General features: G+C 42.2%; 1 protein-coding gene across 1 annotated transcript; it reads right to left on the reverse strand.

Moving 5' to 3' along the window:
- Positions 1–83: 83 nt before the first annotated feature.
- impg1b (interphotoreceptor matrix proteoglycan 1b) lies at positions 84–21,545 on the reverse strand. Its single transcript, XM_042072836.1, has 18 exons — positions 20,898–21,545; positions 18,334–18,558; positions 17,726–17,892; positions 17,604–17,635; positions 17,337–17,377; positions 17,187–17,230; positions 16,601–16,753; positions 15,875–15,933; positions 15,396–15,571; positions 15,076–15,303; positions 10,603–11,423; positions 10,144–10,227; positions 4,688–4,907; positions 3,919–4,129; positions 3,346–3,531; positions 3,022–3,211; positions 2,072–2,155; positions 84–1,067 (listed from the first exon to the last, which is right to left on the reverse strand). Exons 1-18 carry the CDS (start codon positions 20,962–20,964, stop codon positions 981–983), a joined length of 3,075 nt encoding a protein of 1,024 aa, XP_041928770.1. The 5' UTR covers positions 20,965–21,545; the 3' UTR covers positions 84–980.
- Between the last annotated feature and the right edge of the window lie 5,455 nt (positions 21,546–27,000).

Raw genomic sequence — 27,000 nt, forward strand, 5'->3', positions numbered from 1 at the left:
GGACCTTAAACAGCTGGGTGGACTGTTCCCGATAGCTATATATTAGCCACCGTCACTATCGAGGGGCCAGGCAGCTGTGACATTAACTGCTGGAGCTGAAGCGCTATGTCCAATAGCTTTCATTTAGAGGATGCAACAGAAACAAACACGTGATGTATACACCTTCACGGTTCTAAAGGTCATTGTGGTAAGAGTCCACCAGATATTGATGATCCTTTAATGTAACTATTATAACATCTACAGTATATAAGACTTCTCATTATGTCTTTCAAGTGTGTTGTGTAATAGAAATGTTAGGCTTTGATTAAAAAAAAAGACTTATTTTATTGTCACAAAAAGTATAAAATCATTCATAGCACCCCAACACATTTCAAATGGGATTTGATATGATCGCCACATGTGATTGGGAGGAGCAAGAGAGAAGGGTGGATGGCATTAAATATCACTAGATATGTGTGTAGATATGTGTATGGGGATATTTAATACATGGGCATATGATTAAGGGACATAAAAAGGAAGACATACTGTACAGTACTTCTGTAAATAGCAAGTAAGAAAAATAATAAGTAGCTTATTTTACATTCAGCTTCTTTTTGGGACTCTGAAGAAAGTTAGACAGCTATACATCTTCTTGTGTCCAGACATGATACCAGCAAGTGTATCCAATATGTATAAAACCTCATTGTGAGGGAAGAGAAACAACCTTTTTGACAAGGGTATATGACACGAAACAACATTCCTAGTCCTCAGTAGTACATGCTGCATGTGAGCGCATTGAGGCGGTATTTTAGACCAGTCAGGATTAGAACTGCATTCTCTTTTTAGTGTGAATCCTTGATTACTGATGTGAGATCTCCAGTCCCAGTTGGTCCTGTCCCCCTCAGCCAGAGGTCCAGCTCAGTTCACACACGGTCAGGAACAGCAGAGACCTTTGGTTCCTGTATTGCACTGTCAATCAGGGTGGCCTCGGAGGTCCACTATCATAAAACGGTCACTTCAAAACCCTCGCTGTCAGCTCCCCTCAGAAGGCAACAAGATGACTGATACTCATGGGCTATCCTCCATGTCTGCGCAAGGAAACAAGACAAGAGGCAGAAACACAGTAAGAACCTCATTAGTTTGGTAAAGGAAATGCAAGTAGAGTGATGGAATTTGTGTAAGTACAGTCTTGAGCTGCTTTGTGTAAATGCTAGTTGCATTAAGTTGGTATAGGCAGGGTCAAGTGGACAGGCTGATCTCAGTACATATTATGTCACTAAATGCGTTTAGCATTCACTGCAAGTTTGATTGGGTAAGAGGAGAGTGAGAAAATGCCATTCACAGTTGTTAAGGTCAGAAAGCCTAGTTATTTGCTCATAATCAGCATTGGGAATAATATGTGGAATAATAACTTGTGTATGTTTTTTTATGATAAAAATAAAATGTTAAATGATTGAATTTGGAAATTAACCTAACATATTTGTTATGAAAATAGTATTTATAATTATTATTATAATATTATTTTCTAAACCTTTGTTTGAAGTCTCTTATGTAAAATAGTTACTTATCACATATTACTCATTAATCTTTATCAAAAGGCATTGAACTTGACATTTGATTAATGGGCATGACAAGGTCAGATTTCAACTCTCTTACCTGAGCCCTGTGTCTTTCACATCTACAAATAATCCTGTATTTAATAATAGACGTAACATTATCATCATCATCAACATCATTAAACTGCCAGATATTCAGCTCTCCAAAATGCAGTCCTGATATAGCCTACTGTATTTGTTAGAATGGACCTGAAAAGAGGTTTAACCATTTTGAATGTTGCAAGTCCATGGTTTGATATTAACAGCTAAGACATACAACATGTGAGAGTCTAGGACTTGATGGAGGAAAAGATTAAAAAGGAAAAGCACACATCATTCCACATTCAGCATGTGGGGTGCACACACTGTTTCACACTGTGTATCTAACATACTCTGAGTCACTGCAGCATACATTAGTGTGTATCTCTTTTGATTGTCCTTATTCCCATCATAACATAAGCTGCCCTATGCTGAAGTGCATGTTTCCATTGCCTTACCTCATTCTGTGGGATGCAATGATGGAAATCGACTATGTCTGAAACTAGCTTGTCGGATCTGGTGGTGTAGAGCTGTCGGGGGATCTGGAACAGGCACGGAGGACAGCACAGTCAGCATCACAACACACAACGCATTTCTCTCAAGCAGGAAGCGGAGCAACTACAGCAATAAAAGCAGAAGCAAGCAGAGAGGTTGGCTTTGCAGCTATGCTAACTGCAAGCAGAGGTGTAGGTTTGGTGCAAAGAGATATGGCAGTGATTATTGAGGCTGGCTACTGGTCACACCTGCTAAGTCAATCCATGCAGAGCCATATGGGTCTAAATTTTAAGTCTCCTTTGGAAGAAAAACACCTAAACATCTGAAACATCTGTCAGGTCTGAATTCGAGGGCCTTGTTTAAACTGTCAGAATACCCTAATGCTGCAATGATATGAGCCTGAGATGAACCTCTGCATCTCAACTTAAGTCATTAGTGAGACTGAAATTAGGATTTACATGCCCCACCCAAAGAAAAAACCCTCACCGAAAATATAGTTGACTTGGTTGTCAATGACATTTAATCTCTTCTCAGTATCTCATTAAGTTCCAAGTAAAATCGTTGGATAGGGCCTACTGTGATGGACTGTTGGATTGATGTATTGATTATTTGTTTTCAGCACTGATCTATTTTGTTCAGAATAAATCAAACCTCATTCTTTTGAAGAGTTCATATACGCCAGTGCATACTAGCTGTAAATGTTTTTGGGAAGGATTTATTGATTTTTTTAGCTACTTGGTTCTTTTGAAAAGCTACTGAATTCATTTGATCTAGTCTTTATCTATGCATGGAAAGAAAGTGCATGGTAATTCACCATAGTCAAAGAGTGTTAGTATGTTTGAAAACCTAGCGGTGCAACTCAAATGGCTGTGGAGGGTTAGAGCAAGTGGATATAATAAGCTTTGCTCTTTACCTCAATGCTAACATGTATGTTTTCAACTGAGTGAAAGGTGTCTTGTTCAGAAACTTGGGAAGAACCTGCTTCCGAACCCAAGGGGTAGCGTATTCTAGCCACTTGGGTTAAGACACCATCATCATTCTGAAAAACTGGATTAACTCTCATTGAGCTCTCATATGGAGATATTCTCTCACTCTGAGTGTGCCTACAACATAAATGAGATGAGAATTTGAACACCATTCATACTGAAATGAAACAAAAAACACAGTACAGTGTAGCAACACCTACTCTACGTAGGCATTCTCTAAAAGAAAAGCAAAGAGAAAGAGGCCTGCTTACACCAAAGTCACCGTCTTTCTGGTCCGTATACATTTCTTGTTTATGAGAACCAACAGGCCTATCACCGCGCAAACCAGCGCGAGGCCACCCACCAGGCAGGCTACGAGCAGGAGTGGGTCTATGGGTAGAGACACCAGCTCTGTGCAGCGCTCTCCGTGGTAGTGCCAGAATTTACCTACAGGACATCTAGAACGGTCAAGAGAACACAGGGAGGGGTTAGAGGACCGCTGTGGAGGAGCCACGTACCCTCCAACTGTAACTGTGCCGCAGGATGAGTTACTGTTTGTCACACACAGTTGCCCATCTAGGACTTAAGGGATTTCACTTGATTCACTTTTACTACTGCGGGCACCTTTGGCTCCAATTCAATTCATCACTTCAGGGATTTAAAAAAAAAAAAAAAGAAGCAAAACAGGTAAAGATGCCAACACATTAACATTCACACAGAGACAACAAAAGAGTTACAGGGGCATACAAAACAAATACAAAAGAACTTAGTAAAAAGACAAATGTAACCAGAGGTAGTGGCCAGCTGGTCACTGCTCGGGGCGGAGCGGAGTGGCCCGAGGGTACCTGCATGTGGCACCGTGCCCGGCGATGATCTCACACTGGCCGTCGTTCAGGCAGTAGGCAGGGTCCAGCGCACAGATGCTCTGGCAGGGAAGGCCGTCCACCATGCTGTAGCCCGGGTCGCACAGGCACTCCGCCTCCATGGACCACGTGTTGATCACGCAGCGGGAGAACTCGTTGCACGCCATAAACTTGCACGGGTCCGCGTGGTCGGCTGGACAGCAGGCAGGAGGCAGCAGGAGGTTAGTGTTTATGACATGCAGTTTGCATGCCTGTCAGACACTCACACCACCTCCCTCACCTTCTCCCAGGGCACTCGAGGAGGGGGGGGGGGGGGGGGCAGGGGAGCACTCAAGGGCATTTTGATGGATGGGAGTGACAGTTTTAAACTAGGGTTTCATTAGGCGAGTAGGAAAACTCAGACCATAGGTGAGGCACTGAGCCATGATGCCAGAGAATATTAACATTTCCCAACCAACAATGTAGTAACTTTGACTCTAAGCATTTTTCATCACATCTGTGCCTCTCTGGATTTACGTGACACATAAAATATGACATTTGAAGCATCGAAATGATCTGAGATCACAAAAAATTCTAGGCGATGGTAGAAATGCATCATGCCATCTATCAGCTATAATTATAGGTCACATTATTGAGTCGAAAAGGAAATAAACTTGTGAATGCCCTTCTTGAAACCCACAGCATTACAGCGCTTGACCATCTATATCTCATACAACGTCAGGAAAAGAAGGCTGATGACCATCCACCCTACCCGACTCCACATCCAGAGAGCCGCTGTCGATCTCCAGGTCGAGCCGATTGGAGGCGGCATTGCAGAACTCCTCCAGTACACAGGTCACTGCCTCCGTGACGTTGTAGGGCACCGGCTTCTCCAGCTTCATCTTACTATTCACCACCACGCTGCCGTTCCTGAAGTTGAGAATCTCAAGCTCTTTGAATCCTGTCAGATTTGATTGCAGATATGGCAGAAGCTGTGGAGGAAAAGAGAAGGAGAAGGAAGGGAAGAAAATAAGTCAGTACAGTCACCCGGCATGTCAGAGTATTGAATCATCCTCTCTCTTCAAAGCCACTCTCGCCAAAAAGCAATTTGTATCAAGAAAGTTTTTGGTAAATCTTTCTATGGTCTACAGACAATGTCAGATTTTGTCAAGATGGTTATACTATGAACTGTTGATAAGTTAGTACTAGAAGAGAATAATTATTCGAGGTTAAATGCACACACAATGCACAATGCAGGCTGGATAGGTGATTCCATTCAACACAAGGACAATGGAAGTGAATAATTTTGTTGAATTGATTGAGTCTCTTTTTTGATTCAGGTGCACAATCATTTGTATGGCCTTGCCAAACTGGAAACAAAGCAGTGTCTTTCAGGATCAGCTCTCCAGCCCGCTGAAACACCAAAACAATTCAATCAATCTGAAACCCAAGGCTGCAAGGTTTACTAGTGCCTCAGAGTTCCTGAATGCATGTAGAATGTAAGATTTTGAGAGGCAAAATCCAAGGTGGTGTGGTTTTTAGGCATTGATTTTCCACGACCTCTGCCTCAAGCTACCATGTCTACAGTGCTGTGGAGAATTCATCTTTCAATTACAAGATTAATTATAGATTACACTGGAAAGGTCTCTCAACACATTAAATGGGGGCCTTGTGTAGCTTTACCAAAACATTAGGGTTTAATAGTTTCTGGGACCTAAAAAAGAATGTGCACCTGCATACCAACAACTCCTTTCATCTTACACACGTGTTACAATGATTGACCCGACTTAAAAACATGCTCTCAAAAACATTCTCAAATGTCAAGAAAAACAACAGCCTTTAATAAAATACAGCATAGCCACGCCGCTGTGCTTGACATTTGTTTACATAATGGTGTTTGAGGATCAGAGGGCTGCTATGCTTTTAGCACACCCTCTTCAAAAGGTGGAGTAGCGGATTAGAATGTCTTAGTGGAGAGGGCTCATGTCTGTATCCAAGGAGATAAGAGGCATTACAACCTGATCTGCCACTCCAAGTGCACTTCTCACCTCTCTGCTGGGCGCCAAGTCACTATAGGTATAATACACCACCCCACGAAGAACGCTGTGTTTCCCAGTAAGGGCTAAGCCAGCAAACCAGTGGCTGAAATAATTGGCTGGGCATACGTTTGCACCTTTGCATCCAGGTTTTTAGTAGGTGCCACCATGGCATTACTCCTAAGGTCACACAAGCACAACACAGAGGAACCAAAACACACCTCAATAATAGTTTTACATCGTTATCACTCGGCCACACAACAGTCATGGCCCATTGGCCATACCAGTCCTAGGTTACACTTGTATCTACTGGTTGTTGGTTTGACTCCCAGATGATACAGTCCTGTTCTGTACTTGTCTTAAGACGTTTTAAGATGAAATGATTACTTTAACTCCATGATGGAATCATCTTACTTTGTGTCACCACCAAGCCATTTAAATCTCCATATCCAATTATATTGGTTGCAACACAAACCAGTAGAGACAGGGGTAAGAGAGGGGTATGCCAATTAGGCCCTGGGGAATCTGTCCAGTATATCTACTGAACTGCCTACTGTAGATAAAGAAAGCAAAGACAGAGTAGAAGGGCTCATGTCTGGGCGATCCTTTGATACCAGTCATACAGAATTTCAAATATAATGGATCCATGATTTGGCTTCCTGTGCTACTATGGAGTAACAACATCTATATTGTTTCAGTTTAATGTCCAAATCCTGATACATGAAGCAGTTTCAGTAGCCCTGTCATTTGGCACTGGATACACTATGCTAATGGGTATCTACTGAGGTGTTCTATAATGTGTACTTACCAACGGAGGTGAACCTCTGACATTTAGATTTAGCAGTTTGTTTAATGCTTCACATAACCTTGTATTTGTGAAATGTGATCATTGGTTTGCGCAACCATTAATAATTGGAAATGGAGAATCAGCAACACTAAAATATATTTTTTTCTAAGAACCATAAACATAAACAATTAGTGACAGCTACAGTCTAGTTCCTAAGGATTGTTCTCTTCCAGCCTGTAGATTTGGATATTTGGCCAATTCTCATGAATGATGTGAAAGCATACTTCTACTACTTCTACTAGAAGTGTGACCCGTGTTATTTATTAATTAATAATGAATATATCTCATACTTATGTGTGAACACAACATATACTCTATCTTATTTTCTGGGGCATAGGAGGAACAATTATAATAACAACAACCACAAACAAAATTCAGCAGCATGTGGACATAAATATTGAATTCAGATCATGGACATTTTCTGTTATAGCAATAATGCCATGTAGTACATTTCTGGCTAAACACAGGTCTGACCACTCATGCACACACACAGAGATGTAAAGTAACTAAGTAGAAATACTTAAGTACAGTACTTAAGTATGAATGGGGAGTATCTATACTTTACTTGAGTTGTTATGTTTCTTCCTACTTTTACTTTACTACATTTTTTAAAATTAAAGGAGAATTCCGGTGTGATATTGACCTAAAGTGTATTGAAACATGATACCGAGTGTGAACGTATGTCTCATAGCCCATCTCGACTTGTCCCCTGCACTCCAAAATCTGGCGCTAGTTAGCCGATGCTACCAACAACTTTTTCAGTAGTGGTGCTTCGGCATCGGGCTAGCCATGCAAATAAATCACTGTTTTACACCCATTTACGAGGCTCAATGTATCTCCACACTTCATTGGTAGACTTCCGAGGGCCCTGACATTTAAAACGAGACATTGAGAACTTTGAAAAAGCACTGGTAGTTTACTTACAAGACGATTTATACAGACAGTATCTTCACGAAGTTTAACGTTTGCAGCCATCTTGAATTTAGTCACGATAAGTCGAGCAACGAGTAAGAATGAACAGGTATGATAAGGGATCAGATTCCAAAAATAATTCAGTGGAAATGCATGGATTCCAGTTTCTTCCAGTAGCAGCAACTGGAATCCATGCATTTCCACTGAATTATTTTTGGAATCTGATCCCTTATCATAGCTGTTCATTCTTACTCGTTGCTCGACTTATCGTGACTAAATTCAAGATGGCTGCAAACGCTAAACTTCGTGAAGATACTGTCTGTATAAATCGTCTTGTAAGTAAACTACCAGTGCTTTTTCAAAGTTCTCAATGTCTCGTTTTAAATGTCAGGGCCCTCGGAAGTCTACCAATGAAGTGTGGAGATACATTGAGCCTCGTAAATGGGTGTAAAACAGTGATTTATTTGCATGGCTAGCCCGATGCCGAAGCACCACTATTGAAAAAGATGTTGGTAGCATCGGCTAACTAGCGCCAGATTTTGGAGTGCAGGGGACAAGCCGAGATGGGCTATGAGACATACGTTCACACTCGGTATCATGTTTTGATACACTTTAGGTCAATATCACACCGGAATTCTCCTTTAAATGTATACTTTTAAGTAGAAAGTAGGCTAAAATAATGTGCAAATGAAAACAAAAGCCACAGTTTTCATTCAGCATGATAGATATTCGCAACCCCAAGATTTTCTGACCTGATGTCACCAAGGGACACAGTAATGAATGAAGACATAGCAACATGGTTAAGGCCTAGCAAATAGAGCTAATACATAGCACACCAAGGCCTATGTAGGCTGTTGTTTATGGAGTGTGATGTAGCTGCCTTTCTAAACATGTTGCAGTGAAAAATGAATGGCAGTCATACCTTTGTTCAGGCTTCCAAGACATTGTGTATGAAGTGTAGGCACCAAGTTTGAAGGTGCTGCATGAACTTAATAGCCTATTCAAAGTTCTGACTGCTTTCTTTTTCATTAAAAGCATAGCGAAGGGAGGGGGTTGTCACTCCACTGGCCTTGAAAGCTCTACTTTCAGTACTTAAGCATTTTTTATAATGGGCTACTTGTCATACTTAAGTACTGTAAATAATACTTTAAGACTTTTACATAAGTGGTATGCTTATAGAGTACTTTAACTTTATGATCAAATATTTGTACTACTCAAGTCTGGGTTTCGGATATTTTATACAACTCTGCACACACACACACACACACACACACACACACACACCACACACAACACACACACGGACACACCCTCTTGCACGTGTATCACCACACTGGCACACTGGCCCTAAGCTGATAGGAATCACCCATAGTGTTCATGTAAAACATGCAGAGAGCTTATACAAATCAGCGTTACCTAAAGCCTCTTAGTTAGTCACTCAACAGCGAAGCATAGCGTGTACATTGTCACCTGATTCAGACCACCCTGGTCTTCCATTCTAAGTTGGTTCCACAGAAACCCAAGAGTATTCAGAAAAGCTTCATGACACCGGAAAACACGTTGTGACTTTACAGCTTAATGCTCTTAATATCTTGATCAAACTACTGATACAATTTGCTGTCTCCATCACACTCACAGCAGGAGCTCTCTTGCAAACAAGACTTTTCATCTTGTACACCACAGTGCCGAAGAACCCAAAGCTTGATTTTTTTTTTATAGAATTAGCTACATGTCCAGAGTACCTGTTACCCCCCCCCCCCCCTATCTCCTGCCTCTCCAAACACTCTGAGACTGAATTTCACCATCAACCGTTATGCAGGAATTTCAGAGGTTTATTGGAATCCATATAAAAAGCATACAATGCAAACAAACACTTCACAAAAGAGACATTGGACCATTGAGGCTGATATAGATGCAGTTTCAGACAAACAACAGAATGGAATGAGCCTATTAGTAGTCTTTGGCTTTGTGGCTTCCAATCTCCTCAATCAAGACTAAGAGGTTCATATCAAAGGATTATAAGCTACTGTGCCATTCATAAGTTGGAGACCTCCTGTAACCCTAACATACCAGAGTTCCTCTGCAGCACAAGCTGAAGTACTGAGATACTGCACACATACACTGTAACAAGAGCAGGAGTTCCAGAAAACCAACAACACATGGAGAGCACACAAGATTAAGGCACAAAACACATCCCAACAAGGAGAACACAGAGCCAAAATTGAGCATTGTTTGATAAGAAATGTTAGTGTGGATTGCTGGTTAGTTATGGACAAACATGTATAGACATGGACAACATTTAAGATGATGGTTAATTATTTCCATGTCTGTGGAAACTGTTAAGGTTGCATCAGTTGCACTAGAAAAGTTAAGTTGTTAAATAAAGTTGGAAGCCTCTAGAATTCTAGAGATTGCAAAATCCCTCCAGTATACCGGTATAGAGGCTAATGTCCTCCCAGTTTCCGATTTAGTAGACGCTTCAGGAGTTGGAGTTTCCTCACGATCGGGCAACTGTCTCTAGTTGAAAAACAATTTAACCAGCAGTTTCACATGTTCTATTATTTGGGTTTACTTAAATCTGCATAATATCCATTGGATTCTGTATACATGCAGTATACATCACCCTTGCACATCACAGGTATTTTTTCATCTTCAGATACAAAAATACATTTAAAAAAAAAATAGACATGAGCACCCTTAATTTAACAATTTCTTTACAGAAGATCCCTTTTTTAAAAAATCAAATAAAGTTTAACTTCCATGACAAAAATATCCAGTGACTTTTTGTTCATTTTGGCTTGTTTCATTCACATGAGCCTGGTGCTAAGTATACAAAAGCAGGAGAAAGGCATGCAGGCAAATGATAGGAATCACATAAATATGTTTACCTACCAGCTCAAGGAATGTGTTCTCCAGGGATTTGTACTCGGGGGAGCTCTTGTCGAACAGGTCGTCAGAAAAAATCATGTTAGTGACTCTTAAGCTAAAGAACACCACCAGATCATTGGCCTGGTTGGAAGCTACCATGGACGGCGTAGTCAAGAGTCTGAGTTGTGGAGGCGCAGTCCCAGTCTCGTTTGTCTCGGGGGCGTCCCCACTGCTGTAGTCCAGCATCTCAGTCTGTTCCCTGTCCTCTTGCATGCCCTGGTCGTTGTCTAAGACTTCAGCTTTTGGAGAAAGTGAGGCAGTGGCTGGAGCTTCCTGGCCTTCCTCCTCTGTTAGTGGAATAGCTGGGGTTCCAGTGTCTGCAGTGGAGCTGGGTTCCGAGGGGACCTCTATGGGTTCTAAGACTGTGGGTTCAGGGGGGATTTCTACTGGTCCAACTGGTTGTATCGTTGTCTCAACAGAAGGGACGTCCATGGGCAGGTCAGGCTCAGGCGTGCTAGGGACTGAGGGAGCTTCTACTGGTTCTACAGGCTCAATACTAGTTGGGCCTGAAGGAGCCTCTACTGGTTCCACTGACTCAATAGTGTCAGTTACTGAAGGTGCCTCAATGGTTTCTACAGATGCAGATGTGGTAGGTACAAGAAAAGTGTCTGTAGTTTCAATGGCCTTAGTAGTTTCCTCCATCATGGCACCCCCAGAGGGAGGGACAGTGGCTGCTGCTTCAAGTTCTACTTCATTATCATCCAACTCCATAGGTGCTGTGAAGTTTTGATCTACTCCCTCATCCAAGTCTTGTGGTAAGGCCTCCTCAGGTGTTGTATCAACTCCTTGGGAAACAAAATAATGCATCAGACACTGTTCAATCACAATGCATGGTCTAGTTTCAAGAGACACTGACTTTCTGAGAAGAAAACTATTCACCTGGCACAGATGTACAATAGGTAATGAAGTGCTTCAGGTAAAGGATAGCTTTCTACAGTTAGATATTAGGCTAAATAATAGTTTCATTATCATCATGCCCAGGGACGGATTAAACAAATATGGGCCCCTGTGCACAATATCAAAAAAGGCCCCCCCTCCCCCTGACCGCGACGGGCGCGTTTGCGCCTGTGCGTGCAAGTGATGTGCGCGTGCAGCCAGCGCTTCTCTCTTTGCTGTCGCTGTGCAGGCTGGTGCACAATTTCACACAATGAAAATGTACTACATTATGTCATATATTATAACTCAGGCCCACACAGAAATGAATTCCAGCAGCTGTTTTTATTATTAGGCTGTAATCTCTCTTTGCTGTCCAAACAGTCTACAGCAACATTTTTTCACTTAACGGACCGGACAACAGTTGTCATATTTCTGACGGACCGGTAGCAGGGACGTTGATAGTAAAGGTGTTTGAGTCGTGACTCACTCGGATCTTTCACCCGTGTCTTTAAATTAACCCATGAGTCGCGAGTCTCTAGTATCATTAACTCGGATTAGTTATTGAGTCCTACTACAATTCAATCTAAAACGATAAACAGCGCCACACACAAACCTCTTGCAACATTAGCTAGCCTCCTAGCCCTAGCCATCGTAGCTGCCAAAAATTTAACAATTTCGTAGGCAACCACAACTCCACAAATCAACTCAAGCGACTGAGTGAGCAGGCAGTCCGAGATAACTGGTTAACTTCCCGCAGAGCCGGAAACATTGCAGACTCACAGACCATGGGACTCAGATTGGAGCGGCTGAGTAGCAATCCGGGTTAGTCGGATCAGCCGGCCGGTTAGGCTACGTTGAGTACGAGTCAGTCGAATCAGCCGGCTACGTTGTCATGAGTGGATCTGCGAGAGCGAGTAGCTCCTCCTCGAGGTGAAGAGCAATTCCACAACAAAAGCCATTCTTTCACTTCTGAAATAACATTCAATGTTCTGCATGTAGCCTAGACATAATTAGATTTGGTGTATAGATGTAGCATATTAAAATGCAATTAGGTCGTGCAGACAGTACGAACTGCACGCTCATGTAGCTGCTTGAGTATCTACCCGGGTCAGTCGAATCAGCCGGGCGGGCCGGTTACGTTGTTGTTATGAGTGCGAGTCAGCCGAATCAGCCGGCTACGTTGTCATGAGTGGATCTTTAGAGGAGCGAGTAACTCCTCGTCAAGGTTAAAAGAAAATCCACAACAAAAGCCATGCTTTCACTTCTGAAATAACATATATTCTGCACGCATAGCCTACTTTAAAATGCAATTAGATCGCGAAGACAGTCCAAAACATTGCAAGCTCTGTATGGAGAGTAGGCTAGCCTACATGGGTCAGTCGGATCAGCCAGGCGGGCCGTTTACGTTGTTGTTATGAGTGCGAGTCAGCCGAATCAGCCGGCTACGTTGTCATGAGTGGATCTTTAGAGGAGCGAGTAACTCCTCGTCAAGGTTAAAAGAAAATCCACAACAAAAGCCATGCTTTCACTTCTGAAATAACATATATTCTGCACGCATAGCCTACTTTAAAATGCAATTAGGTCGCGAAGACAGTCCGAAACATTGCAAGCTCTGTATGGAGTTGCTTGTGTAGGCTAGCCTACCTGGGTCATTTGGATCAGCCGGGCGGACCGGTTACGTTATGTTGTTATGAGTGCGAGTCAGTCGAATCAGCCGGCTACATTGTCATGAGTGGATCTGTAGACGAGCGAGTAGCCTAGTTTCTACTCGTGTCAAGGTGATAATAATAATAGGCCTAATGAGAATAGTAGTAGTAGTAGTAGTAGTAATAATAATAATAATAATAATAATAACAATAATAATAATTTATTCACTGCAGGGCATTTCTACGTTCCTGTTTCTATGTCTACATTGAAAGTCAATTGCTTAGGCTAGGTTAAGACAATAAATAAACAGTCTGGCTCAAACTGCTTTCTTTCCCGTGTGTGGGTGGAGGTTTTGATGCTATTATATTAGGCTATTTTATATTATATTATATTATATTATATTATATTATATGATATTATATTAGGCTACCTAACAGTATAGCTATGATTAATAGTAATATTAGTTGCCTAGTATTAGCAGCCTATAATACTTATTAGAATAGATTCATTGTAGCCTACTATTAGTATATAGTAGTGGTAATAAACATTGTAGCAGAGTAGCATTAGACCTAGGCAAACTTTTCTATTGTTAACAAAACAACAACAAATAATTAATTATTATAATATAGGCTACCCTCTCTGTCAATAAGATCAAAGTTTCTGAACATGAGCACCAAAAAGATGTACAATGTGTGGATTCCCTTTGACCAGGAGAGCAAAACTCTAAAGTCTAAATGCAAGTACTGCAAAAACCTGGTTTCAAATCATGGAGGATCCACATCCAACATGAGAAGGCACTTAACGAAATGAAGCACCCTACTGCACTGCTTGAACGTAGGACTGAATTTCTTTGCGATTTAGCAATACTGACTCAAGTGACTCGTTCAACCCGGATCAGTTTAGTGAGTGACTCAGAATAACCCGGATCCTTAAAAGGAATCGAGTTTGACAGGCCTAGTTGATAGTATTTTGTGAGAGGTGGTGCTGATCATATTACGGGAGGTTCGGGGGTGTCTCCCCAGGGAAAATGTCGAAATTCTGGCTGTTAAATATACCCTTTTAACGCAGTTTGGAATGGGCATACAAACTTTAACAGAGCAAGCTGGGCCCGTTTTCTGTCTGACTCCGGTGACGACGTGAACATTGGCTACCTGCATGATAAGGTTTTCACGTTAACAGTGGAGATGTTAGCAAAACTATAGCGTTTGGTAAATGGAGATGCAGATCATCTCCCTAATTAATTTCTTTGCGCAACAGCCCACATTATGCGCTCACTCCAGAGAGACGAGTGAAATAAGTGTAGCCTAGGCCTATCTGTCATCGGCATCGCCATAGGCTATTTGCTACGACATAAGCTACTGTTAGGCCTACAACAAGTCGCGATTTATTAGGCTATCCAATCGCTATGCTGTTTTCATGAACATTGCAGGAATCCACTTTATTCACCTACCCACGAGTGGGTCAGTTTCACTTTCGCAAACACGCATACACATTGAATGAGCACTCATAGCCTACCACTTGCACCTAATGTTATGCCTCTATATTTTATGAATTAAGAAGTATTTATTGATCAGGAAAACATTTAGTTTATTTTTCTTTCGGTCCGCGGTTCCATAACACCATTCAGTTGTGCCGCAAATTAACAAACAGAAGCACCGGGCATAATCTAGCCTAAATTCACGGCATTTTTTTTTTTTTAATCCGAGGGCCCCCATTGGCTGAGGGCCCCTGTGCACACTTGGCACAAACCATGATCTGTCCCTGACCATGCCCTATATACTGTCAAACTGAATCCATTTCATTGACCCAGATTTTAACGTCTCAGTCAGATTAACATGCACGTCTATTCTCTGTCTGGTCAACATCTGGGGTAGGCTATCTCAGGGGCGGCATTGATTTAAATGGGAATTCTACCTTCTGTCTCCTGTTCATCAGGCATGAGATTCTGGAGCTCCGAGTCCCCCTCTGTGTCCTCCACCACAGGTGTCTCGGCTACCTCATCTATCTCCTCATCCACAAACTCTGGTACTGCATCAGGCACAGTCTCGTCCATGACGTCTTCAGGTACTACTTCACCACCATCAGGGGCAGCTGTGTCCTCTGCTGCCCCCTGCTCTTCCCCTCGCTGAGTGGGTACGGAGTCTGGAAACAGATATTGGGGGAGTATTTGACTAGCTAACTTAGCTCTTAATACAGCACAACGGCTGCTTGTGTATCCTAAAGCAACACCTTACCTGAGACAAAACTGAGTGAGAGGATGTCCACCGGAAGTGACGTGTCCTCACTCAGGGCTTTGGCTACGAGTTGCCTCAAGTCCATTTCAGTGGGTGGCTCCGCCGCTTCTCCACCCGGCTCAGTGGGGTGGCCATTCTCAAAAACTACAGCATAATGGACAGAGACCTCCTCGGGCCTAACAAACAAAAGCAGGCCAGCAGAGGAGAAGCGAGCTCAATTAGCATTGACTAACGTCAACAACATGAAAGACTAATTAACCTCATAACATGTGGTTATGATGTATGGCAATTTGTCTGTCCAAATAATAATACATTGAGGGGAACTACTGTGGCATTTTGAATACAATTTGTGTGCATCCATTCCTAAGGCACTTTCACTACCAATCTGTTCATTTAAGAAGGAAGCTGTTTGTGTGAAACGGCAATTTGCTGGCTCAATGGAGGGTAATATCAGTGAACTTTCACTGTTAAAAACCCACCGAAATCCCAACATCCGAATCTCTTTAAATCCAGGGAGTTTGTCCAAGATGTGTACCATCTATGGGAGAAGAAACCAAACAAAACAGTGCTAATGTTACGTGTGTATTTAATTAAAAAGTCTTGCTTGATTAAAACACTTCACTTGCTAATCCTTTTGATAACCGTATAGCAAACATGCTTCAATTTAACAATCGCATTCTGGTGTGAAATAAAGCCTCTCAGTTTTTTTCCTCTGGTATTTGCATGCTCATGACCTTTGTACAAAACAATGCCTTGAATAAAATATTTAATCAATCAGAAATATTTCCTCATTATCATGCATAGCCATAGTGCCATTGTACAAATTGGCAGCAGTCTTTTGAAGTTGCCCAACGCTTTAGTCGGCTTTATCATATTTTGACCCTTTACAAAAGGCCAAATTAAAACCCGAGCTAAGAATCTGGTTTAACAAATCCATGCATTTGCAGTCAAAGCTCTAAATACAAGAGCCTTTACAACAGATCCTCCCAACTATTTATTAGGGAAGATTTATTCTGCTCCAGAGTTATGGCCGAACGGCGCAAGGCATGCAAAATCCATTGATCCAGAGCATATTTTCATTGAACACAGAATGTGAGGACTCTGGCTAGAGGCCATCTGTATTGTCCTTGAATGTGGACTAAAACAAAGACTGCCTAAGGAATGTCTGAGTATAAATCCCAACTCATCAGATCTTAAGAGCTTACCTGCTCATGGAGAGTCTGTGTTATGTCGTGGTACTGGGGGGTGTCAGGGTCAGCCAGAAGCTCACTATAGCCTTGTTCCACTATAGTCACACTGAACTCCACTATGATCTGCTCATCCACCTCCTCAGGAATGACGTTGGGAGCCTCTGTTTTCTAAAAGACAGAGTGACAGCATTAGGTAAGTGGAAACATGACACAGCCTTTTGGCCTTGCCCACGGACTTGGCACAGTAGGGCGTCAGGCTACTGGCCCAGTGAGTGGGCATGACCTCAGCTACCACGGTAACTGCATTACAGGGGGATTGGCCAACTGGCCGCAACCCCACAGGACATTCACAGCTAACTGAAACAGCGCTGGGAGGGAGTAGTGATTAGTATTAAGGACTTATCCACAGGCATAACTGTAGGCCCATTTTAGGAAATTTCTCAATATCAATTTCCTTCAGTTTCTTTTTATTATTTTTCAAGCATTTGTTCATCCCATGTTAACTTTGTCATGACTGCCAAAAACAAGTCTTGTTCCACTTTGAAAGGGTGATACACTCTGCAGTTTGGGCTTTGAAACTCTGTATCAGTCTCAGCCTCACCTCTTCAGTTTCAATGATCAGTAGCTCGGCGGCAGTCTTTGAACCTGTGAGGTAGTAATGAGCCAGACATTAGTAATGTTACAGCCAGAAGACAGAGAGAATTCTTTCTTTCATTTTAGCAGCTCCTTTCAATATAGACTGATGACTCACACTTCTCTCCAGCAGGCTTGTGTGTTGCCAAAGGAAAACCACTGGTATAAGGAGAAAAAAAGTTATGACATTATGACAATTGCATACATTGGGCTATTTAAATTCAATGAAACACTATTTTAAACATGGTGTGGACATTTAGTACCAAACAACTTCATCAGAGCATGTATTTTACAAACACTATTTCAGTAAAACCTTGACTTAATAAAAATCTCAGTGTGAGACCCTTTTTTTCCCAAATTTGATTAAATGAATTCAGTTCCTTACCTCACCAGCTGGAGCTCTGTGGGATTCACCCTCTGTGGGGAACAACAACATTGTTAGGTGTGATCCATTACCCTGCCACAGTGAAACTCAAAGTTTCGCACTGAGTCAGCAAAGGTCCTCACCTTTGCAACCATGTCGAGATGCTCCTGGTTGCTGCTGAAGTTTCTGGCCAGGTCATCTACACAGAGAGAGTCCCTTTGACAGGCCTCCACCCACTGATGGTACTCGATAGTGTCAGGGACTCTGTCCAGAAAGATCTGGAACGCCTCCCATACCGCCTCCTGACAAACTGAGCAGTGAGACACATCTCTCAGTCTTAGTTTTTTGTCAAAGGTCCTCTATTATAATTGCATCTCTCTATCTCTCTCTCTCTCTCTCTCTCTCACACACACACACACACACACACACACACACACACACACACACACACACACACAAACACCACTTTTGTACCAATTTGCTTTGGAATGCTTGCTGTTCATTCTAGTACAATACTGCGACTTTCCCAGCTATGAGATTAAAAAATAGCAAATCTATGTTTCATCTAAGCCTCAAAACTAAAAGTACTGAGCCAAGGCAACATCAAAGCAAACGCATATTTATCAATAGGCCTACAAGCTAAAATTAGAGATAGGGATTTTGTTGTGGTGTAGGCTAGATTTTCACGTTCGTGACCTATAATTCAACAATAATTTATCTAATTCCATGGTTCCCAGTGGGGCTGGTTTACCTCTCATCCTGTAGTAGGCACGGTGGCTGGCTATGACCTCCGACATGGTCTCCTGAGGACACACTTTCACCCCAGTGTTGAAAACAGTGGACCTCTTCATCCTCGTGGTCCTCAGATCGTGTACTGCTGTATCGCCCGTGCTCCGTTTAACAACTGGTCGTAACGTTTCCAGGAAGTGTCTGTACTTGACGTTCCTGATTCCTGACAAATCTTGACTGTTGGTGTCTTAAAAACAAACAAGAGTGGCCAAGAATAAGATAATCAAGTCTTTTAACAATGAGTCTGTATAAGAGTGCCAAATGGCTAGAATGAACAGTTGTTTATCTTTTTTGGTGATCACATGAAAGTATGTTTGTATGCACAATGTTCATTTAATAGGATTAGAGTCGGAAGAGCTCACGATCTGTTGTAATACCACCATGGCAGATGTTAAGGAGCCTACGCTGCAGAACAGATAGAACAGCCATACAGTAGGTCTGTTTAAGTGAGTGGTGTCAAAACAGTCAAAGCCTTTTTAAAGTGTTCACGATGGTGCCCTTTTCCAATGAGCTCTGTTAGGAGATTATCATAATTTTAGCATATCACTACAGTTATATAGCAACTATGTAAGGCTGTTTGACTATATACAGTATGCCATTTAAACTCAAATGTCATATAATACAGTGGAAATGCAAGTGTACTGTGAATTAATGTCTAAAACATTTTTACACTTTGTTGTCTCACCACTGCCAATGTAGAGCCACCAAGATGATATGATACCAGCTACTTTGTGCCAAAATGCCCATCACCAAGTCCTCAAACCAGGTCTGATGGACACTATAATCTTAGTGATTCTCTAATATGAACTCATCTATCACCTACTGGGTCTGTTCCTGTGTGCATAATGTAAATACATTGTATCATGTATTTGCTATTCAACTACTGCATCGAAATATCACATTCTTTGTTGTAACTCTGACCCACTGTAATCAAATCAGTCAACCAGCAAACTTTTCTTATTTACTTCCACACTGAAAACTTTACAACCTCCCACTGCTGCACTGCCAGGTAGTGCCATGCAATTACAGTATGCAAGGTCATTAGGCCAGAAAGCATAGGCTCTCCATTCAAGGAGGCCATTTTCTCAAGATCGCAGCATTGTGTGACCAGGTGGTAAACTTCAGACTTCAGGCTGTTCTTAAGACCTTAAGCCTTAAGGGGTCAGCGAATGGCACACTGCTGCTCCTGTGCTCCCTGCCTGCGGATTAAGAGCCCAGGTTTGACAGCAAGTGGCGTAAACGATATCAACACCATAGCTTTTGGCCCAGGTTTGTGTGGGTCACTGACGTCTCTCAATTATAGAGCTTAACAATGCCAATGTGTGAACAGAAATGGTCATTCCAACGTATGACCTAAGACGAGAGTGACCAATCGAATAGTGAGTGGTAGGTCACCATGGGATGGCTTTTAGCATTCACACATCTTCTGGGTCATAGAGCACAGCCTAGCCTATGCAGATGACATAAGAGGCCCACAAACACAACACAAGCTGGCGTGGCAATTGCTGATAAGACTTCGGCTACCTATTAAAGGCAAGCACCACAAAGGAGAGCAATCTTCTATTTGACATCTCTTTGACAAGTAATTGACAAGTGGAAACAGGCTGTGAGCCTTGCACATGTGCCTACACGAGGAGAGAGAGAGGGGGGCTAAATGGGCCCTTGTTATGAACGAGCACAGTGGCGGCCTCACAGAGAAGCTACAAGTCAGAAAAGATTAACGTCCCACACGGCCACAAACAGAATGCCTTTGTTTCCCTGCCCACTAATGAATGAATCGGACAAACACTGTGGCCAAACATGTTTTTCATGTTTTTGAGGTAGAAAATGCACAAAAAAACTTCACAAGCTTGGATTCTTTGTGCTCTTTGATGATGAAAGTCTGAGTTTGCATCAGTGAGTTGGATCTTCATTATTTCATTAGGGCATTAATTAAAGATTGTGGAGTATCAACAGATGGTGTAAGGAAAAAGTGGTAAAGATAAAACATATCAGAGCTAACAACAGTTAATTTACAAAATTACACTTAAGTCAAACAGCAATTGAAATGTTTGACTTAAAATAAATATTCCAGACACAACAGAAGACAAACTACACAGAAGGGGGCATTGCACTGAACATAATTATAATTAACAAATGATGAATTAGTAAGTTAGTTACTTAACAAACAAAAGGGTCTACCACTGTTTCTTTTATGTCCTGTAGATTCTTTAGGTAAAATAGAAACTCTACCGTTGCTCTAAACTGAGGGAGGACATGATGATGCATTTGGTGTTGCACAACTTCTACTAACAAAGCTATTTTTGTCCACCTCCTGTGGTTTGTGTATATTCCCTCCCCAAGCGAAGAGAAACTGGCCGGTACCTGTACTCTGAGTCAATGCAGAAGAAGCACACTCATGCATAGAGCTATACGTCTCTCACTGTCAGACAGCGCCTGCACACTCATCGGAATTCCATGAGAGCATAGAAACAAGCACCAGCCACTACCAGGTGTCACTGCAGACTCCCTGGGGTGAAGGCTTACCTTTGATTGTGGTCACTTGGAGGGTGAACAGGAACAGAAAGATAAATAGTCCTGTTTTCAATGGCATGGTGGACTTCAGGATGCGCAATTGGTCATTTGGAAAGGGTGTGGGAGAAAAAAAGTATTTTTTTTATCTTGGATCCATGGGTAAAAAGCAAACTCTCCGATGCCTGAATATCCAAGATGCCATTAAAAAAGGTGCTCTCTGTCCTGCAGTATGCTTCGGGTAAACAGATCCAAGGTAGATGGCCGGGGGGCTTCTGCGTGACGTTTGATCCCTGGAGACGTCCTAGGTCCTCCCTTAGCGATGTCCAGAAACGCTGACGTCCTGCAGACCCTTGGGGGCTGGAATTGTGACTCGTGGGGTTAAACGGCGCTGCTCCTGAGTGTGACAGTAGTGACAAGGTTAAAAAAGCAGGCTCCCTTTTGGGACTAATCTGTTTACCTTGCACTCGCAACCTAATCCTGCTCCCCGGCCCACGTGGGGGCCTATCTTCATCCTGTTAGGTGCCTTCTGGACCAACATCTGTTAGCCAGGCAGCCGCGAGAGGGCTACCCCCAAGGAGACCCGGAGCGCTGCTCTCTTCACAGGCAGCCCCAGCACGTTTTCCCCTAGACCTGGCCTGCTCTGCTTCAGCTCTGGCTCTCCCCCTGGACTGTGCCAGGCTCTCTTGACTGCCAAACTATGTGGGAACTATGCAACTCTCTCGGCTTAGACAATGTGCCTTATCCCTTCCCACCAGAGTGTGGCAGCTGATCTGGCCTCCCCTCCTCTCCCCTGTATGTGTGTGAGTGAGTGAGTGAGTGTCTGTGTGTGTGTGTGTGTGTGTGTGTGTGTGTGTGTGTGTGTGTGTGTGTGAGAGAGAGAGAGAGAGTGTGTGTGTGTGTGTGTGTGCGTGTGTGTGTGTGAGAGAGAGAGAGAGTGTGTGTGCGTGTGTGTGTGTGTGTGTGTGTAGGTGAGTGTGTGTGTGTGTGTGTGTGTGTGTGTGTGTGTGTGTGTGGATGTGGTCCTGTGGTCTCCAGTCCACTTCCTTAGTACAGAAGAGGATTACTGGCTCACTGCTTGTGTTAACGTTTTGATGCCAAAAATATGCCTTCACAGAACAAATCCATTCACTAAGTTCACTAAGAAATGACCTTTCAACTTTCACTGACAGTTGTACTGTAGTGAGCGTGTTTGCTGTGTTTTTTTTAAGCCACTTCAACAGTTCAGAGATGCCTTAATAAATTAAATATAGTGAAAATACTTCAATGAAAAAATAATACCCTTTACCATATATTAATGAAACTCTTGAAACTGTCAAATGTTGCAAAGGGAAAAAGAAATGCATTAAAATTCAAAGCAGGCCGTGTTTAGTAAAAACTATGAATGTTCTCCCATGCTATTTTCTTATATGCCCTTTCCTCAGCGGTATTGCTTTGTAATCTCTGCAATACTCAGATATTCATCTCTGATTTTCCCCCACAGCACCTCTTTTACCGAATGTCACTATGGCTGACGTGCCCCTACTCATAATCAAGGTGTTGGTTATAGTGGTTAAATAAAAGGAAAATAATAATCGATTCATTATACAGCTGATTCTCCCAATGACTGAGCTGGCCCTCGAGGGAGTATGTTGCATTGAGTGGCTGTAGCCAAGCATGAATGGAGATACAATGATCAGATCGGAAGCAGGCGCTTGGTTGCAAATCCCTCAGGCTGCTACGGGATTGCACAAATTCATCAAAGGCTGTACGAAGCCTTGATTTACCGCAAATAGTTTCTAAGGCAATGCCAGGGAACAACTGAACCACAGACACAGAACATTTTCTCCTGGAATGTTGAGTTCACTCTAGCAATACTACACTTGTGATTGCAGAAGTACCTTTGGTCATAGGTCAGAGATGCATTTGAGGGTTAGAACAAAGATATAAGAGGTAAGATATTACAACTGGATTGTCTTTTATATTATGATGAGTTAATTCATTTTCTTCCGGGGGGTGGGAGGGGGGGGATTACTGTGCTGCAGTGTCCATACCACATTTGGGTCCAAGTGCCCACAGGGGCCCAGGTTAATGTCCAATGCAGGTCATTTCCCAATCCCACCCCGTCTCTCTCTCCCTCTCGCCTTATGTCACTCTCTTTGCTGTCCGAGGCATAAAACCCCAAAAATACACTTTAAAAATAAATAAATAATTTTCTACTTAGGTGGGGTCACTTTGAATTATGCGTAGAACGGTGAACTCACTGGACCATCTGCCAAAAGACATATCATGTCTGGAATGCCCTTACCATTTAACTGAGGACTGACAGATTGAGATAGATTGTGTTCCTTTCACGTCCTTTAAGAGACCAGATTTATTTTGAATGGAACAGACTGGGACACGATAACCTTCAAATCATTAGAAGACATTAGAATAGTCATCTGCACAGCACGCTCATCAGTGTTCATATACTCTATGGATGATCACTTTGAGGTGTGTAGTGAATTGATTTCAAGTGAAGTGAATGTTTGAAGTGTGATGCAGAACAGGAGAGTATGTCTGCACATGCATACCCAACAAAACATCTCCTCCCTGGCATCAATAAATGAACAGCAAGCAGCTTTCCCAGAGGATGGCTCAGACATGAGAGGGCCCTCAGATCTAATGATAGACATTGATAGTACTCTTCTTCATGTTGAGAAAATCTGTTGAACCAAAATAACATGTACATCTATGTGTGTGTGTGTGTGTGTGTGTGTGTGTGTGTGTGTGTGTGTGTGTCTGAGTAAGAATGTGTGTTGGTTTGTTTTGGTATATAGAGGTAATAGTCAACGTACCTTTCCAGGTGCATTAGCACTTCTCCCAAACTCTCATGCCAGCACAGATTTTCTATATTTTGAGTACTAATGAAAAGGGTAAAAGGCACTGGTAAAATGCAACAGGTTGGATCACATCAAAACACCTCCTTGAAATAGACTCATCAATTTGATAATGACTTGATTGATGAAAATTACACAAAAGCATCATACATGCTTGATGTGAAGGACATGGTACACAAAAGTTAATACCTTGCTCCAGTCCCCTTGTGAAGTGTAGTTCACTTTGATGGCCTATCTAAATGTCCAGCTGTCTGGGAAATATGCTCCTCTGAATGGGGAGCGATGTAAATTGCTCAGAATGTGGGCATCTGCTCAGCAAATGAGCAACATAATGTATTCTGTTGGGTACTGAGGTGGATGTGGGAGCATGAAAATGAGGTCCTCCAAAATCCACATAGAAGTCAACAGTGGTGAACGCTGATCCTCTGTAGACATGCCAGGGTACTCCTGTAGAATGCATAGTGGGACTCGGGTAAAGAAATTGATTAAAGGGTATAAAAGGATTCATTTGAACATGACATATACTGTATGAAAGATGTAGTAGTCTTGACATCTCAAAATCTCATACAATTTGGCAATCTGTCAATAATCTATTAAGAATAGTCCAATAAATACCAGACCTACTGATGCGCGGGTCGGATTGGTCGGACCCCATTTGGATTTCCAATCCGTCACGCCTGACCCACAAAACATCAAGTCTAACCCCACCTGACCCGCAAATTGCTAATTTTAACGATAAATAACGTGATTGCATCCATCCGTATCTTGTAGTATGAGTAGAGTACCCATGATAATGTTTCCTTAGACTATCATGTAACACATAGAAATAAGAGCCCTTTTTAATTCATATGACAATCCAATGTAGTCACTACTGGGCCATTATATAGTGTACCCTAAGGCCCACAAAGAAATTCCTGTGTGATTGGAGATTCAGATTGATGACTTGATGAATTCCCATTGCCATGTGGACAAGAAAAACAAAACTTTTTGAAAACGCTAACATTACTTCAGGACCATGGCAAGCTAATGTTAACTTCTTCTACACCAGACATAATGGCAAATGTAAAACGACCATTACATTTCCACATATGTAGCCGTCACAAACCTTGAAAATTAACTTTATTAGTTTTACAGGTGTGCCAATGTCAATCTTACGCCAATGCTCCATTCTGTTGTTGTCTCTTCTTTGTGAGACCTCTTGCTGCAAGGCACTAACTACTGGCTGGGTATATGTACTGTAGCCTACTACTGTTACTACTATGTAGCATACTACAGTGTTTTTACTCATTTTTTGTGTTTCCGTGTGGACAAGGATTTTTCTGAAAACGATGAACTTTTTGCCAACGCAAAGGAAAAATATTGTTTTCAAAACATTTTGTTGTTGTGTGGAAAGGGTCTCAGAATCTAGTGATTTTGACCTGGCCCACCCTGGACATCTTATGCATATCACTACTAAATAGTTATGTTTAAAGGAGAACTCAGGCTATTTTTAACATAGAGCCCTGTTGCTCTAGTCTAGGTCACTGAGTACTGCAGGTAAGAAAACAAGTGAAAAAAATTGGTGCTACCTAACACAGGTTATCCTGCTAGCAGTTAATATAACCAGGCTGCTACAAAGCTATGCTCTGGGGGCATCACTTAAACTGTGCCTTTGTGCCTCTTAATAGACTCAAAATGTAATTACATGTGCTGTGCAACATGAACAGGGTCCTTACATGACGCCACTGTGTGTCTTCAACTCAGTAATTGTGAAGAAACAGTATAAATCCAGTGTTTGTACAGGCAGTCACATACCTCTGTTTCCCTCCATTGCTTCCTGTAGCTTAAAGTCCATACCAAAGTCGAACTCATGTCTTTTCTCATTTCCATGAAGACCAAAATCTGAAGGTTATTTCCAAAAAATGATGATTGAACATTGCAATGGTTATATATTAATATTGATGACATGTAAGAACATGGAAACGGTCCAAAAGACAGCTGAACTGGCACAGCACCAACATTAGTGAATGGAGGATGGGGAACCAAAGATGAATTCAGGATACATAAATAAATGCAGAAATACATTATGAGAATTATGAGTACACTGTGACCTCGAACAACAGGGCTCTCTGTTAAAAATGGCTGGAGTTCTCCTTTAATCTCACAAATAAGTAAAAATAGAAAAAAATTCAGTGAAGCACTACAATATAGAGAAAGAAAACAAGGTTAATTCTATCTCTGCTTCCTGAGCCATTCAACATAATTTCCCATCACATAGCCCACTCTGATACAACTAACTCTTAATAGTTCCGAGTGCATCCAAAAAGCACTGCTTAAATGACAGATCAGTCAGGGCACTTAGAAAACCTTGAGATGCATGAAGTGGCTGATTACAGTAGGTTCCTGCTGCTCTGAAGTCAAGTTCATTTATATGCTGGTAGAGGCACAAAATCAGTGATTCTGCAGGTAGTGGCATCAGATCAGCACTATGGTAAAATGGCCTCATCAGAGCGGGAGGAAGAGGGCAGTGGATGGCCTAATAAGGCTCCCTGCACGAGCAGGAGGGAGAGATAGGGTCCATTATTCTTTCATAGAGCAGGGCAGGATGATGACCACGAGGAGGGCCGATCCATGCTAATGTGATATTACTGTAGCTCTCTTATGGTAATGATACCGTCCAACAGTGAAAATGAGAAACAATGAAACAGTGAAACAAGACTGGGCTGTTGTTAATGGAAAAGGGAGCATGCATGCACACACGCACGCACGCACGCACACACACACACACACACACACACACACACACACACACACACACACACACACACACACACACACACACACAGGGATATCAGAGGTGCTGTGTAGAGGATCAGGCAGGAACAGAGCATTCCAGATTTTCATTGCAGGGCAAAACAGTGAAAAACCCTTTGAGAGGCAAAGAGAAATCTGAGAAAATGACTTGGGGTATTACATCTGAGATGTATAAAGACTTTATGAATCACATATTCAGTGCATTTCACTGGAAATGGACCATGTGCCATATGAAGTATGGTGAAATCACCTTATGATTTGATTTGAGGCTTAATGGAACAGAAACAATTTCACACTTCCTCTGGAATTCTGACCCTATTGGAGCAAGTGTGTGTGGGCTGCACAGGTCTCTTTCTGTGGATCGCTCCAGAGGTGAGAGTGGAAAGTATGTTGGACTGCAAAATGGAGCCCATTTATCAAGACACCCAAGGGAGGGTTCTATTTTCCACAGCAGGGGAAGAGGAAGG

This window comes from Alosa sapidissima, chromosome 19, assembly GCF_018492685.1.
Source record: "Alosa sapidissima isolate fAloSap1 chromosome 19, fAloSap1.pri, whole genome shotgun sequence".
NCBI lineage: Eukaryota > Metazoa > Chordata > Actinopteri > Clupeiformes > Clupeidae > Alosa > Alosa sapidissima.